Source organism: Limulus polyphemus, unplaced genomic scaffold (assembly GCF_000517525.1).
Source record: "Limulus polyphemus unplaced genomic scaffold, Limulus_polyphemus-2.1.2 Scaffold598, whole genome shotgun sequence".
NCBI lineage: Eukaryota > Metazoa > Arthropoda > Merostomata > Xiphosura > Limulidae > Limulus > Limulus polyphemus.
Window position 1 is genome coordinate 205,077 of NW_013666208.1, and position 19,341 is coordinate 224,417.

The 19,341-nt window shown below is 34.8% G+C and overlaps 1 protein-coding gene across 2 annotated transcripts in view; it reads left to right on the forward strand.

Annotated features, from left to right (window-relative positions):
* Positions 1-19,341, forward strand: part of LOC106459367 (WD repeat and SOCS box-containing protein 1-like) — a 45,417-nt gene that overhangs the window by 6,986 nt on the left and 19,090 nt on the right. For both annotated transcript variants that reach the window (XR_002610564.1, XM_022385840.1), the window contains exon 4: positions 10,588-10,641. Coding sequence is in view for 1 of the 2 variants with exons in the window: in XM_022385840.1 (XP_022241548.1) it covers positions 10,588-10,641 (54 nt within the window). In the remaining variant the exon portion in view is untranslated. The remainder of the gene's footprint in view (positions 1-10,587; positions 10,642-19,341) is intronic.

The following is a 19,341-nucleotide window of genomic DNA, read 5'->3' on the forward strand; positions in this document are numbered from 1 at the left end:
CAAAAGTTTGTTGTAGTCGGCTCCTAATCTGCACATTGCCCATAGTGCTGCTGTTACGGCAAGGCCGATGTACGGTACAGCAGAATATAGTTTAAAGAACATAACAATATTGTTACATTGCTTTTATTGAAAGTAGGAGCCCAGTAAAGCTTGACTGGCAGCTCTAGAAATAATATATATAACATGAATAAAAATTAACAAAAAACCTTTAAACTGTTGTGTATATATATAGTTAGATTCAATTTTGTGGAGAAGAAAAAATGTAGCCACAAAACTAACATTCAACACTAGAACACAAATCATGATGTGGATCATTATGTAATGTGCTCCAGATTTATGAGGTACCAGATAAATCTATCTGATTTAACATCAAATCCACTCGCCTCAGCATCCTTCAAAAAAAAAGGAAAATAAGGGAGCAGATGTGTGTGCTGAAGCTCACAATGTCCCACATCTTTACCACCTTTTGCTGTTTGCAGCCAGAAATAGGAAGGTGGTTGCTCACTTGTTACATTTAGAAAATAAAATTAGTAAGAAAGATATTAAAGTACTATATGCCCACTAATACATTTAAAAAATAATTTTTAATTGTAAATATTATAATTTAAAAACATACTTACCTCCTCTATCACTTATAGCTATTACTCGACTGCCAGGGTATCTTCCTTTGCCCAACTAAGCATTGGTCTGATTTTTCTTGCTTGCTCCAGTCTTTCATACCACACTCAATTGCCCTTGGCAATATTTATCTCATGATACTATCTGCCTACATCAGTGCACCCTTTATCCTGGAACTGTATATAAGCACCCCATTCAGATAATGTTATCACTTTTTCTTGACAAAGCATTGCTAATGGATTTTCTAGTATTACAATGTTCAGAGATACTTTGAATGTTATCTGTGTTTCCTAGTTGATTTTCATAATACGAATTAAAAAATTTTTTATTCCAATTGGCAAGTTGGTTTATGGTATGAATTCCAGGATTATTATGTTTGGCATGGAGGAAAATCGGGTCTTTCCAGTCCCACCTCTGATAGCTAGCATCACATGACTATTGGGGAGGGGGGGGTCATTGATCTTAGTCGTAGTGAGATGGAGATGTATTTGGTTCTGGGGCACTCTTAGGCTTTAATTGAGGGTGATTCTCAACATTCTGAAAATAATTTATATTTGCTTTTTCCTGTGCCTTCTTTTAGTCTGTTGGCATTTCAGTCCTCCTATGGGACAGTGGTGAGCTTATGGACTCGCACCCCTGGGGTCCAGGGTTTGACTTCTTGTGGTTGATGCAGCAGATGACCCAACATTGCTTTTCTCTGTCACAACAAATTTACCTGAAAAATGTTGTTTCAATCAATGGTAACCAACACAGTTCTTAAATAACCTATCAAAAACAAATGGGAAGCCACTTTAGGATAAACTGTCTCTGATCTGTTTTCTTCTATTGATTCATCAAGAGTATGATGTTTTGGGCTTTTTCCCAGTTTCTTTTGAGCCTGCACCTTACTTTATGACTGAAATATCTGGGAGCAAATTTTTAGTTTCCTCTCCATCCACGGATATTGTAGTTAATGCAATAAGGTGTACTTCTGAGTTACATGAAGGGGCAGTTATGCCTTACTTGACATGTTGTCAGAACTTTGTGATTTTGCCTACTACCACCAAGTGTAAGCATTTTCTGACTCTCAAATAATACATCTGCTCCTCGAATTGTGGGTTTCTGAGGTGGAGTTTGTGGTTAATCTGAATATATCATAGTCCCCTCATGGGACAGGACAAGTCTATGGACTTACAACTCTATCGTCCAACATTTTGTTTTCCTTTCACTTTACTTTATTGGAAGACTCTCAGGATCACCATCTTCATTGGTGATAAGCTGGATCCATTGTTAGCATGCATGTTAGTTCAATCTTTGGATTCTACATTCCTCCCTGTTGTTGTTGGAGTCCAAAATTTCATTGTCTCCTACAGGGGGGTCATAGTTCTGCCTCTATTCGTGGATCCTTACACACCGACATCAGCTCCTCAGTACATTGGTACCCAGAATAGATTGTTTATATTCAAGGTTTCCACGTGTCAGTAAGATCACCAGTGGCGTCGGTGATTATTGTATACCTCCAGGGTCTGTGGGGGGTCGGCTCCAAGAATTTCTGGATGTGTGGTACTCTTAACCACGGATCCAGGAGCACTGCATGTTCTTGAGTTATGATTAGTCATTAAATTCACATTTTCACCACTATTATCCACCCGACCTGAAGGGTTCTTGTCTCCCACAGGTCATTGATATTTGGAACTTGGTTCTAGGGCTGTCAGAGTTTGTTTGGTCTGTAGATAGTGAGAGAGTCATGCTAGTTCTTCAGAGGATTTATTCTTGTCAGTTGTTGGTCCTGCAGACATGAGATTGGTGTTCAGTCATTGATCTTTCTCATCCATATCAATGCCTAGATTCTCCAAGGCTCCTCAGTTTGAGTTAACTTTTTTTACTGAGATTGTAGATGTCCAAATTTGTTGTAGTCGGCTCCTATCTGCACATTGCCATAGTGGTGGAATCCCACCACTATCAGCATTTGTTGTGCACAAGGTCAGGTACTGCAGTTCTGGGTTTTTACCTTTGTACTCGCATCAGCTTCACAAGGGTTCTACTGTATTGTACAAGTTTTTCTTATCACCTCCATTCCATTGCACTGTGCACACACCATTACATGGATGACTGGTTACTGCTGGCACCATCTTGTCAGTTGTCAGACCATCACATCCTGATTCTACTCTCAGAAACAATCAAGGCAGGCTTCATTTTCAGGGCTGAGACTTCTATTCTTGCTCTAATTCCATATGTCATCAATCTGGGTATTTTTTATTTTTCATCTCATCTCTCAGTTGGGCTCAGCTGTCTCCTATCTGGCTCAATGCTATGGAATAGGTCACCCAACTGTTACTCACCTCTCCTTCTTCCACTGCATGGATGATTCTTTCTTTTCTGGGAATGTGGGCATCACTTGCATCCCTCGTGTCTTTGGGACAAGAGCATAAGAAGTTGTCAGGCTTCACTCTGACAATTCCGTGGTGGTGTCTTGTGTTTCTCATCAAGGAGGCACTTGGTCCAGGGCTCCTTGTTTTCAAATTTTGGATCTCCATTCTCAGGATCATTCCTATCTTGTAACCTTACTAGCTTGCCATGTTCCATGGGCGATGCCTGCAGTAGCAGGTCAGTTGTCTCATTCCAAACAGATTGGCTGCTACACCCTGGTTTCTGCTTCTGTGATACATTCTGGAGTGACCACCTCTTCCATTTCTTCTTAGGCTATCTCTGTTGAGGCAGACATAGCGGTTCTGCAGTCTTTTGCACAGCATCAGGGTTTAATTTCTAGAGTAGCCATGTATCTTTCTCAGTTTTTGCTTAGTCCCAAGATGAACATTGCTCAATGGAAATGACATGCATATCGGCAATGATGTATTGAGAGGAGGTTGAACCCATTTCAATCAGAAGTGCTAACCATAACTCGTTTTTTGACCTGGCTCATTGGCTTTATTGACCACCGTTTGATTATCATGACTACTTATTCTTTGAGTCCCCAGTCCTCTCCGGATTCCTGAAGTCACTTTGAATCCTTGGTCTCAGATGACCATTCCAGTTACCTAACAGGTATTTTAAGGCTACATTACATGTTCTTTCACAACACCTGTTTGTGACCAGGCTCTTGTATGCTGAAAGTTTATTTTTCGTGGCTGCTGACTACAGACATCACTGGTTGGGGTGATTTGCATTAGTAGTCCACAGACCACTTTCTCATTCTCATTTCATCTGATCACTATTTCTCATATCTATATCTGATCAGATTTCAATCGTGGTCATGTTCAATGAGGGTCTTGAAGGTTTTGTTGCCTGCACTAATGCTTTTAGTGATGCTATACAACAACATTTTATTCTGGGTTCTCTTTGAAGGTGAGGAATGTTCTGCGAGTTGCATCTAATCAGATTTGTCACATTTATATGTCCTTAGCAGCCCAGTTGAATTGCCCGCTGGATGTCATTGCGCATACTGGTATGTAGATCTCCCCCAATACTTTTATCTCTCATTATTTGCAGGATCTGGCAGTCTCTTCACCTGAGGGGTTTTGCCTACCCACTGTAGCTATTTTCTCCATTTCTGCAAGATTATACGGAGAGGTGAATATTTTCATTACTACATTTCAGGGTCCCTGACTTTATTTTCACAAGATCCCACTCTGTGGTGAGTGTTGCTCAGGCAGGTGTGCCTTTATCAAAACAATTCTGCACTAGCAGTCACTAATTCAATATACTTTATAGAGGTTGCAAGAGGCTCTGTAGAAATGAGATGTTCCATAAGACCACCTAGAGGCTGATTGGGTGGTATTATGTAATATGCTGGACTGCCACTCATGGACTATCATGAGTAAAGCATAAGGGGATCCTGCCCATCCCTGCCGATCATTGGACTGGATAAATTGAGGTTGGTTTGCTTTTAAAAATTTAGAGAACTTGTTTCACCTGTTGCACTGTTTCCAAAGCAATGTTCTTCAGGACTGCCCAATGCACATTACCCTCCAGATTCTACTAGTGGAGCTAGAGAGTCCTTACCACACCCAGTTTCCAGTCATTGAGGTGGTGGACAGAGGCTTTTCCTCCAGAGCGTTAAAGTGAATTCCTCCACATTTGGAGAAGAGGGCGAAGTTGGTGGCTCTCCTACCTGGGTCCCTTCTTTTTTTTTCTAGATGTCAGTAGGAGTGGCACCAGCCTATGTAGGAGCCTACTCGTAATACTGGTTCAGATTTGATGCTCAGCTATCCGGTTAAGGTGTGCATGGCCCTTCTTTGTGATCAGTGTTGGTTCAGTACATGGTTCATGGAAGAGGGTCACTGTCTCCTCATAATTTAGAATGTAGAATGGTTCCACCCTAGATCCTTGGTTGAGCACAGTTATTCCATCCTCCCCATAATTCCATGGGCAAGTGGGATGTACCTTTCTCACATGGTTGGGGAGTGAGGATGAGTGTTCATAATTCCAGGCCGGATGGGTTTTGTTTCCTTTGGCTGAGTAAGGCATGTATATATATAATCCTATCATTCCAAGCCCAGGGTGTTACCTTTTGTACTTCTTCAGGTTGAGGAGAAGTGTTGCTTTCTTTCTTGTCATGATTCCAATGAGTTGGAATGCATCACTATGGCTACGGGTTTGGATCCACTTATATGTGTGTGTGTGTGTGTGTGTCTATATATATATATATATATATATAATAAACAATGTAGTGGAACCTCAGCTATCTCATTCGAACATAGCCTGCAATGATGATAACTCATTTAAAATTTCACCCACGATACAGGAAGTTAGTTGTGGGTGAAGAGAATACCTATTTTGGATGTAGTGCAGTTCCATCACTAGGGTGCCAATCTTCTATTGACGCACCCGTGATTTATGCAGATGCTTTCTGTATGGATAATTCCCTCACCGGCCCCTCCACCTTCACATTGTGGGATTCTAGCTATAAGTGAGAACAGAGGTAAGTATGTTTAGGAAGTTCCTAAATTGAAAATGTATTTCCAATAATACTTACCTCCACTCAACCTTTCTTCCCCACTAAGAGCTGCTGTTAGGGACTGGGATTGAGTCAGTCTTGTAAAAGTGATAACATTAACTGATTGAGGTGCTTATATACAGTACCAGGATAAAGGGCACATTGACATAGGCAAAGAGTATCATAAGATAAATATTGCTAAGGGCAATTGAGTGGGGTATAAAAGCCTGGAAAAAGTGAGAAAAATCAGACCAATGCTTAGATGGGCAAAGGAAGAAACCCTGGCAGTGTGAGAGGAGGTAAGTATTATTGGAAATATATTTTCAATTTAAGAAAATGATAACTTTATTTTGAAATTTGTGTGAATACTTTTTATTTGTTATAAAATAATTTAAAATATTTAGTTAAAGTTCTCTGATCAAAACCATAAAAAATTTTACAATAGCTAAGAATTTGTAAATGCATAATACTTTGTAAAGTATGTGTTGGAACATTACTATCTGGTGAGGGAAGTCTATGCACTTGAAATGTGAAATTGTTTCTTTTCTCATAAATGTTAATGTTATTACAATTATTAATTGTCTTAATATCAAAGTCTAAATAATGTACTTCAGTGTCTGATATGGAAGTATTTTTGATGCAGGGTAAATGTTACCATTAAAATTACTGGATTATTAATACTCCTTAGATCATCAATACATCTGTATATCAAGGAAAATAAATATGGATTTGTAAAATGATTCATAAATTTATTTTCATAATAATAAAGATATAAATTAGTGACACAACTTGAATAATTAGCTCCCATTGGTATATCCACCATTTGCTTAAAAATGTGTTTATCAAAATAAAAATAATTATTATATAAACAAAAACTAAATATGTTTAATACTATTTGTGGTAAAGTTTGATTTTCTACTTTTACAGTACAACAATAAATTGATCTATAACAAATTTATCACTAATACCAAATCATTAAGTGGTTTATTTGTAAGATATGTAGTGAAATCTTATGTTTGAATTTATCTACTAATTGTATTTATTTCAGTTTTCTGGGGTTTTAAGGTAGGTACTTGTTTTTAATTATCCAAAAGTTGTACTTATATTTTATTGTATCTTAACAAATAACTGATTCAGTAATTTGCTTAATAAAGCCACAGGTTGTTTCAGTATAGTTTTTACTGAACTGTAAATAAAAAGAAATTTGATGGAAGATTTATGTAACTTTGGTATTGTGTATGATACAGTAATTCTAACATGGATTTGAATTAACATCAGATTTTCAGCAGCTTTCAAGAACTTGTTCATAATATCCTCTTTAAACTTATTTTACAGTTTAAAAGTTTGTGTGGTATTTATTTCATTGATTACAATATTTGCATAAAAACTGCTTCAGATAAAGCCAAAATTACAACTGGCTTTATTGATAGGAATAATAATATATTTCTCCTGTAATTTATGGATTTTAGTTTTCAGTTGAAAAAATGTTAAATTACTGGATATTTATTTAAATTAATAAAAGCTAATTTATCATTTATTAATCACATAATATGTCTATTCTTAAAACCAATTTGAAGGGTAATGTGTAGAATAATTAAGTTTCAGAAAATAATCATCCATGTTTTTCTTTATAGAATTTAAAATGTCAATTTTTTTTAGATTCTGCCAATCAGTGAGTAACAATCACATGATAACTTGTGTACATTAGTTAGATCTAAGTTATTTATAAAGTACTTATAATTAAAAAAAGTGGTCCTATTGGGATTTTATGTTTGAAACCAATAATATGTTTTAATTATTTTCTATTAAAGAATCATGAAAAACTTTAGAAATTTGTAAATCATTAAAAACTTTATATTTATTCATTACTATATATGATGGTTTTCTTATTGGTAATTCTTTAATTATATCATTCAAATTATTTACGTTAAGCCTAAATTTTATAATAGAAATTAAATGTTTAGCGTGGTTATTTTGAAAATTAAATTTAAATACAGATTTTCGTTAATGCTTTTAACTTTTAATCATTTAGTTTATGTATATTTTTGTAGAAATAACTATGAAGGTTAGCAAGTATATAAATCTTATTGTCTAAATCCGTACAAATAAATAGCACACAAACTTTTAAATTACAAAGTAAGCTTAAAGAGGATATTTATTAACAATTTGTCAAAAGCTGCTACAATATCTGATGTTAAGTCAACTTCGTATTTAAAATTACTATTATCTGTATGCAATACTTAAATTACATAAATCTTTTATCACATTTCATTTTATTTTTATTCAGTAAAAACTATTCTGAAACAACTTGTGGTGTTATTAAGCAAATTAATGAACCAGTTATTTGTTAAGATACAGCACAAATAAACATAATTTTTGGATAATTAAAAATAATGAACCTATCTTAAAAACTCAAGAAACTTAAATGCAATTAGCAGGTACAATTCAGACATAAGATTTCAGTACATTATTTACAACTACACCATTTAATGATTTGGTATTGATGTTAAATTCATTAACAGATCAATTTATTTGGTCTGCCTATAAAAGTAAAAAATCTAACTTTTACCAGTAATAGTATTAAACACAAAATAATAAGCAAATAGTGGGTATACCAATAGGAGCAAATTATTCAAGTTGTGTTACTAATTTATATCTTTATTACTATGAAAATAAATATATGAATAATTTTACAAATCCAGATTTATTTTCTTGATATACAGATATATTGATGATTTAATCAGTATTAATAATCCAGTAATTTTAATGGTAACATTTACCCTGCATCAAAAATACTTCCATATCAGACACTGAAGTACATTATTTAGACTTTGATATGAAGACAATTAATAATTGTAATAACATTAACATTTATGAGAAAAGAAACAACTTCACATTTCAAGTGTATGGACTTCCCTCACCAGATAGTAATGTTCCAACACAAAGTATTATACATTCACAAATTCTTAGATATTGTAAAAAATTTTATCAGAGAACCTTAACTAAATACTTTAAATGATTTTATAATAAATATAAAAAGTATTTACATAAATTGCAATATAATGAAATAAATGAAATTATTTTTTAAATATATTAGTGGGCATATAAATAATTAGAATTGCTTATTTGAACATTTTAATATCTTAAACAGGTAGAATAATGTAGTTGTATTACCTTCCCTTTATAAAACTTTGTTACTATGAAGATCTTTTTAAAGCCATTGGAGTGGTATTACTGGGAGATCTAGATAGTAACAGGAAAGGTTGGAGGAAGGGAGATATACTAAACACTTTAGGCTGCAGACAGTAAATATGTAGGATGCTGTTGGCTTTTTTGAAGCATGTGAAGCTAATGAAATTGAGGCTAAACTGGGTAGACAGTATTCCCGCAGTGCTATTTGGGACTTCCACTGGTACCTCAAAAACTGTATATATGATAAGCAAAATGCGATATATGCCATTCTCAACACAATTGAGTTACAAAGAGCCTTGCATTGAATGTGTTAACTGTTAAATAAAGGCAAGTACCTAAAAGTTATATTCTTGCATGCCTTTTATGGGACAATTCTTCATAGATATTTCAAAAATTCCACACCTCTATAGAAGCATAATGTAAGACATTGATCTGTTAGTTATTGTAAGCAATTTAAAACATGGTTGATATTATTTCATATTTCCTATATTACATATTTCTTCAAACAGTTTGAAGAATAGGGCAACAGAACATACCTTAATACAGGCACTTTTAATGTTTCTGTAAAACAAAATGTATGAACCATTTTGAAATCCTTTGCTGTCTAAAAATGAATCTGCTGCTTTCTTAACATATGACCTGTGCATTGATAGATCTTCAAACATCTAGTTATTGTAAAGCATTTGACATAAAGTCATATCTTTTTTTGTATATTAACATTTTACTCCAAGTGAAAGTATATTTAAAAGTGGAGAAAGTCTTTGTCATGAATGCATACAACACTTTGGTTTATTGTTAACAACTACAGCATGTGTATTAGTGGCATTTCTTGGATCTTTCTATTTGGGGATCGAGGGTGAAAAAGGGGTTAGAAAAAATAAACACTTTCATTTCAGTGAGAATCACAATGCAAGGAAAATTTAATAATCTTAAAAGACCAAATCCTAATATTTCATATGGGGGGAGAGAGCTATCCAATGGGTGGTCTGCCCCACATCATTCCAGTGAAAAACTGGATTAAAAACTGCTTGTAATAGCCTTAGATGACAAACTGTGTTCAAATTTATATTAAAGGTTATTGAGAAGTGGAAACAGTTGTGTTGTTAGTTTATGTAACTTTACCATACTATCCAATCTTAAACTATTAAAACTTGTATTCATGCAGAAGTAGAAGGTGAATTATATACCAAGGTATGTTACTCTTAACCTTCACAGTTGTTGAAAAGGCTTCTGTACTAATGGGTCATAAGAATCTTTTTATGTATCCTAAAGAAGTGTGAGCATCTAAACTCTGCAATAAATCGCCAACATTACTTGTAGTGTTTGAGTTTTAGTTGTGTTTATCTATTGATCACATTACGAAAGAAATCATTAAGGTGCACTATTTAGTTGCCTAGCCTCCCTTGTACAACACAGAGGAAAATACTGTGAAAAGTACAGTATCAGAAGATAAAGGGTTCAATCTTATTTTTGTCACTTTTTTAATAAATTACTTGTAACTTCTAAGACCAATTAAGAACACATTACCATTTAAATTTATCTTTCTTAGTAGGATTGTGTTATTGAATTCTTGTGGGTTATGCACATGATGTGAAAGAATAATGATAAGATTGAATATTCACTAGTATATAGTAATATTTTTCTATTGTTAAAAATTTCTAAAATGCAAGTTGTTTTTTTCTCTGTTTTTCTTAAAGTTGTACTATATATATTTAAATTAATGATTATAAATGTTATTCATTAGAATTTTTTCACACAATGCATAATGAGTTACAAATAAACAAGGGAAGCTATGTTCATTGTGAAACAAGAAAAAAGGGCAAATTAAAAAATTGTTTTCTGTTCATTCATGCAACAATTAGGCCCCAGTTGTCAGAGGTTCTGGCTCAGCTTGTCCTTCCAAAGCCTGGAGCCAGGTAAGCCTGTTTGCTCATAGTCTCTGTTTGGATGTTACATAATTGACAAAAGAAAAGTTTTTACTTTTATCTCTTTGTTTATACAATTGTTTTTTCTTCTTTCAATATCCTTCTAGTAATGTTCCTATTATATACTTCTTCAGTAATAGAGCTATTTGTGTATTTTTTGTTGTTACTACTTACAAGCCTATAAACTGTAACCAGCAGTAAAATTTAGTGTTTATTTAATTTACGTTTATGGAATTATTAAAAAGAGCTAAAAGATATATACGTTGCACATGTTTTCTAGTCTAGTGATGTAGTCAGTGCTAAAACTTTAAATATCTAATTCTTTACATTAATCTTTCATAACTTATCTGTAATAATAGAAAGACTATTATGAGAGAAAGCATACCCATTTGTATCAAGACATGTCTAGTTTTTAAAGAACGCTACTTATTTATTCACTAAATCTATCATATTCTGTAACAGCTGTACTTCCATACACACTTTTAGTGTTATATTTCTGTTTTCACAGGGGATATATGAACGTTGTGGTCTAGTGGTGGGCTGTGGACAAAAGGTTCAAACCTTGAGTCTAAGATATGCCATTTAACAAGTTCCATACTTTTGGGTTTCTGTGTTATGAAAAATTAACATAACATATCCACAATCTGCTTTGGAGTTCATAGGTTTTCGTTTGATTCACAAAGTCCCCAATATACCAATCAAGCTACCCCAATATCCCCAACTGCTTCTATAGCTACTCAAAGGAGGTAGGGGGGTCCATACCCAAAAATCATCATTATTAAGAATGTTTGCCTGCTTGTGGTACATGAGCACGTGTGCCACATTTGGTCTCGCTAGCTTATGAGTGAGGGTTTGAACACAATCTCGAACATAGCTCCAATAGGATCCTGAGGGAGGCCAAGAACACAAAATCAAATATCAGATTCGGGTTCAACAACCCTGAAAACCTTTTGAGCACGTTTTATTCCTCCTTGGTAGGAGACCTATGCAATGTGAATAAAGGACATCCCTGGGCCGCCCCAAATCAGAACTGTCAATTTTGGTCCTGCTAGTTCCAAAAGTATGGGAGAAGTTTACAGACAAACACAACGTAAATTAATATATAGTAATAGGCAGCGGATGCTGCTGACTGGTTGCCATTCCTCTGGTCAGCAGTTCAAAGTTAGAGCCAGATAAAGAAATCTTGGAGTCTCTGACCTGGCCGTTTAGTTCATGTTTCGCATAATGCGTCGTTCAGGTTGAAAATACCAAATACAAAAGGGGATATCTAGTCTGTGAAAATGTGCTTTATTCAGTGTTTCTCAACCTTTCACAATATCATTCACCCCTATAAGTTTTTCGCAACAATTCACTCACCCCAGTTTGAAAAAAGACAAAAAATAGTACTATCTTAAAATGCAAAATTCTTTATTATGACTTAAATATACATGAAACTACCACTAGAATGAATACAACATATAATAAACACAATATAAATGTATTCGTCAAACTACAACTAGAATAAATAATAATAAAAACTAATGACTTTTTTTTTGCTCTAAATGTGTTGTATAATTGATAATACTCATTCATCCCGTCATTCTCATTCACCCTGATTCTGAGAAGCACTGTTTTATTGTTCACCATACTTGATCAAATTCACAGCTGTCTAACAAGTTGAGTAACTACTCTGTTTTACTCATTCGCATATGTATCAATATCTGAAATCACACAGATGTGCCTGTGCTTAACTCCTCCTTAAAACTGGAAGGGCTAGTTACATATAATATCGCACAGTGTTTATTAAGCCTCCCAATACAGGAATAGCGGCGGCTGCATGACCTCCAGCAGGGAAGTGACTCTGGAGACATGCCAGGTGTACGTGGACGTGATACGAGTCCCAAGTCTGTTATACTTTGTCTTTTCTTAGGATATTATTGATGTAAATTATTCGTTTTTATCTTTATTTGGCCTCGACAGCGGGTAAGAAGTTTTGTAACCAGTGTGCCTTAAGAGTCTGTATACTTGTTGCATGTTTGTGTCTTCACACACACACACACACACACACATAACTATTTCACGTGCGTTTGAGCATTTTTTTGACAACACTTAGGCGTAATACAAATTCCTACTTACGTTTTCAAACTGTTTGTAGATTTTCTTAAACTCATAGCACCGTTAAAATGTGTACATACTAAGAAACACCAGTATCGTAAGTGTTAACTTGGTTTTGCCATTATTGGTTCTCTGACTGATCAACTCTTGTAGACAAATAAATATGAAATTCAATAGGTGTACTACTTGTTTTCGCGAGGTTGAATCAGTTTTTTTAAACAGGTTAATTACAAAGTTATTTAGGTTAACTGACAGGTTCATTACTAAAGTCTGTAGGTTAACTAGTCAGTTTTTTTTTTACCAGGAATTACGAGAATCTTCAACACTATAAGATTACATTATTACACAAAACTGCTGTAAAATAATACATCATACTGTGTTAATAAAGTAGGACATCAGTCACTGCATAGCTTGATCGTTTTGTATGTTTACCTTTTATTAATATCTGACACTAAAGCGTAAGTTAATTTTATATGACATTCAACATTAAACTGCTAAAAATAGGAAAAGATTGAAAATTGAATTGTCACTCCCAGTTGCTCTGTCTGACATTAAACTCAGACTGGCCAGGCTACTACCTCAAAAGCAAACTCAAACGTCTCATTAGCAGAACATCACATAACGCTGTCCGTAAGCTTCATCAATAACCCTAACTTATGTATGTTTAATAATGATAATTAAAAATACTTCTAATTCTTTGTGAATAAATGCTTATATTTCTAATGTTCTAAATCACTTCGTAATTGCTTTTACAACCATATGTATAATTATCTACATTGTGTACTTTATATTGTTACGTCTCTGGCCGTTTGTTAATTTCCCGTAAAAATTCTTTCCGAAGAACTTCAGCGATACAAGTATTCTTTCTTAAATAAAACTAGTTTATTCTTTCTCAATACAACTTTGCAATACACTTAATTTCCACAGTAACTTTAACTTAAACACACGCTATAATTCACAACGATTCACGCACTTTACTTACGATCACTACCGCTCACTTGACTCAATTATCTGTCTCTCTATCTCTCTATATGCAATTATTATTTCCGCTTTATTTGCCGGGCTTATATAATAAAACAGAGGGCGCCTAGAAAAGACTAGAGTTGCCAGGAACAGTCATGATCCTTCTAGAAACTCCAGCGCTCATGCTTCCACAGTCACGTGACTTCCGCTGTCGTAACAGTATTATAAGCGCCAACTTTCACGTTTCCCGAGAGGGGTAGTATGCGTAACGACTGAGACTGTTTCAAAGCGCGTATCGTTGACCAAATATAAACAAATACACATCAATTTAAAGTTTTGGACCTTTCCACCAATTCTACACCACTGAATACATCTTACAGTGAAAATTAATAATATAGATATTGCATTTTTCCACGAGGGCTAGGACCGCAACCGCTTTCCATTACCTAGTTGGCGCCTGTGCTTCATTCTTATAGGTCATATAAACTGTAACTTAGCTACAGTAAATTGTATACAGTATGTACTCCTAACGGCCCTTGAGCTCTTTACAGTGAAATATCACCACATGTTAAATTTCGTTGAATTTGTTTAGCACATCTTAATAAATTTGGACTACACCTTCAAGTCCGTACGAGCCCCTGGTGACCACTTATTTTTGTAAGAACATAAATCAAAGATCAGGGATTGTGATTCGTACTACTAGAACAGCTCTAACGGCATTAACAGAAGATGCACCTTTTAAATTAGTATCCGCTGGGAAAAATACGCGGAAAACCGAGTCATTTTCTGGCAGTCATAATAATATATATACATTAAAGTTATCACAAATATTAATATTCTAGGTGCATTATATTATTTTGATGATATACCAGTCACTATATGTTATTATTTTCTGTAATATCCCGATACTTCATCAGTTTAGAAGCTCCTTTGTTGACGAAGAGCTTATTTAAACCTCGTCTTTATTACTCCGGCCAGAGATCCTCGCTTATAACTGCATTGTTGTCATACTTTTCACAGTTTCTTTAAATCCTTAGATTAATAACTGACACACCGTAGTAAAAAGAGACCCGTTTTGGATTGGATAATTAAATACCCGATGAGTACTTGTGTCGACTTCTATTTTAAGTCTTCTTATAATGTCTTTTTTTATATATAAAAGGCGCAAGTCAATACTTTTGCTTTCGCATTTAATTAAAGGCGTTACTTTTTTTGGTAGTTTCCGCACCAATGGCCAGATGGTTAGGGTGCTCGACTCGCAATCTGTGGGTCGCGGGTTCGAATCGCCGTCACACCAAACATGCTCGCCCCTTCAACCGTGAGGGCGTTATAATATGACGGTCAATCCCACTATTCGTTGGTAAAAAAGAGTAGCCCAAGAGTTGGCGGTGGGTGGTGATGACTAGCTGCCTCCCCTCTAGTCTGACAATGCAAAATTAGGGACGGCTAGCGCAGATAGCCCTCTTGTAACTTTGCGCGAAATCCATAACAAACAAACAATCCGCACCAAAACGTTAACGCGAGTTTCGGTAGTTAATGTCAAGTAATATAAATAGATCAGTAATGCTTGGGGACGGCTTGAATGGGTAATGAAGAAAAACTTTAATATGAGTTTAACATAACGACAAGGTTTTGTCATCGAAACGTTGTACATTTGCTGTTATGTTAAACTTATATTAAAGTTTTTCTTCATTACCCATTCAAGCCGTCTCCAAGCATTATTAGTCTCAACGTGAGTTTCTCGTCATCAAAATAAATAGACCGTTCGTTAGAGAGAAGTTGACAGTGTGAAGTGGCTTTTTTATAAATGTTTTTGTCAAAGCTGTTAGTGACAATTTGTCTTGCGTCGCTGACCACAGGACAGTACCGGGATGTGTTTCACATGTATCTATAATATATTAAATGTGGTAAAAGACGCTACTTGTGTACAAGTCAAATGAACAAAAACACCACAACCATAAAAGTGTACAATAATTTATTTAAAAACGGCACAAGGTATATAAAAAACTGTTCTCTGTTGTCACACATGCCCGGCATGGCCAGGTGGATAGGGCGCTCGACTCGCAATCTGGGGGCGTTATAATGTAACAGTCAATCCCACTATTCGTTGGTAAAAGAGTAGCTCAAGAGTTGGCTGTGGGTGGTGATGACTAGCTGCCTTTCCTCTAGTCTTACACTGCTAAATTAGGGACGGCTGGCGCAGATAGCCTTCGTATAGCTTTGCGCGAAATTCAAAACAAACAAACAAACTATTGTCACACAGTACAGGTCTTTTATCCCTTTGTCACAAAATATTCTTACATTTCCACTTTTGTGTATAGAGCTATAAATATTTGTGCTCATCAAAATGCTAGAATTGCTTTTTTAAATATTTGGCCATTGATGGACGTTTTAATCCAAATATTATAGATAGAGCCATTAATAAGTGTTAATCAATTAACAGTGTCATAACGTAGTTTGTTAAAAGTAAAAAGTAATTCCGCTAAAAGGATACACTTGTTATTAATTTCAGTCTGTTCAACACAGATAGGAAGTATTTTTAAAAAAACGTGCAGATTATCAAGTAAACTATTTTCCTCGTTTTAAGTTAATTACTTTTATCAATGGATTAATAAAAGAACGGGGTGATTCATAAATATAATATTCCATGTAATTGTGGCACAGTTTATATGAGACAGACATATAGAAATTTAAAATTTAGGTTAAAAAAACTACAATTAATGAAGCTGCAGTTGCCGTACATACGACAAACCTAATGAAGCTGCAGTAGCCGTACATACGACAAACTTAATGAAGCTGCAGTAGCCGTACAATATGGCAAACCTAATGAAAGCTGCAGTAGCCGTACATATGGCAAACTTTATGAAAGCTGCAGTAGCCGTACATATGGCAAACTTAATGAAGCTGCAGTAGCCGTACCTATGGCAAACTTTATGAAAGTTGCAGTAGCCGTATATATGGCAAACTTAATGAACCTGCAGTAGCCGTACATATGGCAAACTTAATGAAGCTACAGTAGCCGTACATATGGCAAACTTAGCTCGCTCTATTGATTGGTAAAATTTTAAGCTTATTGAACAGATTTATTATGATGAATTAAGTATCATTAGAGTCGTTAGAAATTTAAAAAAATATAAGTGTTATTTTGACTAAGGACTCTTGTCCAGGTAATATATAAATAGATTTTATAATGTTGGTGGCGCCACAAGTTAAGGTTTTCTATGATAATTTATGCTGACAATTTTATCAATGTATGTATTGTCTGTGTGGAGGTGGATGAACTTTGTCATTTTTAACCCTGCTGATCATAGTGGGGAAGTACGAACTGCCGAAATATTCAGAGACTGATGCCGTTTTTAAAATGAATTATTGTGCACTATTAAAGCTGTGGTGTTCCTACTTTATTTAGAGTATTGCAGTTATGTTTGAATTATTTTGAGTAGAAGTTGCTTATTGAGGCCTAAGTCCAGAATGTTTTGGGCGACTCTCCTGTAATCTTACAATCGTTTCGCAGTTATTGTTTTAGTTATTTCTCTCTGAGTAAACATTTTTGATTGTAGCTTTAGGTGTGACTACACACAGTTATAACCTATACTCAGTATATTTGGGTAGAAAAATTATGATATTGAAATTAGTAGTTTTGTAGTAATTCTTTAACCACTTTTGTTATCAACCGTTCTTTTTCCTACATTCTGTGAAGTGTTGTATATTTTTAACGTTTCCATGACAACAAACTGCCATTAGACCTTGTTTCTTTTCATTTTAAATGTGTGCAATAAATATTGCGTGTTAGCTTCGTCATTTATTATGTATAGCACTAAGGGAATAATGACTTGACAACCACTGTGTGTGTGTGTGCATACACATATACAGTAACTGATACGTCAGAGCTTGCATAGAATAAGTAACATATACCTGTATAAATTTGTTGCTCTATGGTAAATTCTGTAATTTCTTCTTTTTCTGGGATGTTCTAAAAAATATGTAAAACATATAATAATGGCCTCATATTTTTGCATTCTAGTTGTATAGTGATAGTCAAATTAGTTCTTTCTAAACATCCTTCTTTACTGCGTAAATGTATAACCTTGAGTTTTTATCTTTCCAATATAATGTGTGGTATTTCCAGAATACTGCGGAAGGACCAAAATTATATTTTGTTCAGAATAAAATTTTATTAAAACCATTAGGTTCTCATTGTTCATAAGATGAACTTTAGAAGCGGTTGAGGATGGCCAAGTGGTTAGCCTGCCGGACTGTGAAACCGAGGATCCATTGTTAGCGGCCTATTGCCGAAAAAAAAAACCGCTCTCCGCACTCTGTGGTTGTAAGTTCGTTATAAGTTTGATAATCAAATCCCACTGTCCGATAAGAGTAGCCAATGAGTTAGCGATGAAGGCTATTGACTAGCTACTTTGTCTCTAGCCTATCAGTTCAAAATTAGGGACGACTAGCAAAGATACCCTGCGTGTAGCTTTATTCGGACATTATCCGAAATAGTTACATTTTAACCGCTTTTTTATAAAGTGTACATTTTTTGTTTTTTACATATAATGTGTAAACCAATTGTTTTGTTATTACAGAATGGCGAAAGGCACATGAAACTTGTATTTTTTTCCGAAGCTTAACCAAAAACGTTCAGAATTATTCATGCTTCGTTATTTGTAAAACTACATTTTATCAACCGTAAGTACTGGATTGTGCGATTCCAGTCACGCATTTATCGCCCCTTTGTGGGAACATTTTAAGCATCAAGGTTCCAAATAGTTTAAGTAAACAAACTAATTTTTGTAGGAGCATTTATGTTTCGTTACGAATTTCTCATACTGAGTATCGGATTGACTTTTTGTATTTTGATATATAATATTCTAGTTCACTTTCAACCTATGCCTATAAAAATATTTTTGTTATATTGATTTCTGTACCATTTTCACTTAGAATAACAACCTTTCCTTTAAGCTGAAATTTACTTGTTCTAAATTACGTAAAGCTGTTTGGTGATTTAAAGAAATTTGCTATTGGCGCTTCCTGGTGGCAGACTGTAAAATCGTATACTCACGAGATATCGTTTTGTTTCTGAGCGATATCTAAATGTAAGATTATGGCGAATTGAAAAAAAAAAGGTTAAAGGAACAGAATTTGTATGTGTATATGTATGTATAATAATAAAAGAGGTGTGTCTGTGTGTGACCGCCATAAGTCCAAGAGGAAAGAACCTAGAAACTTGAACTTTTGCACCCATACTAAGTTGACCCTGAGGGTGTACACCTGGATATTATTACATATCCACATGCATGCGCATCTTTTTATTAGGCAAGCTAGCGAAAAACCACATAGAAAAGAATATGTGAACACCATAGCTCCAAGAGGAAAGAACCTAGAAACCTGATATTTTGCACCCATACTAACTTGACCCTGAGGGTGTACACCTGGATATTATTACATATCCACATGCATGCGCATGTTTTTATTAGGCAAGCTATCGAAAAACCATATAGAAAAGAATATGACCACCATAGCTCCAAGAGGAAAGAACCTAGAAACCTGATATTTTGCACCCATACTAACTTGACCCTGAGGGTGTACACCTGGATATTATTACATATCCACATGCATGCGCATGTTTTTATTAGG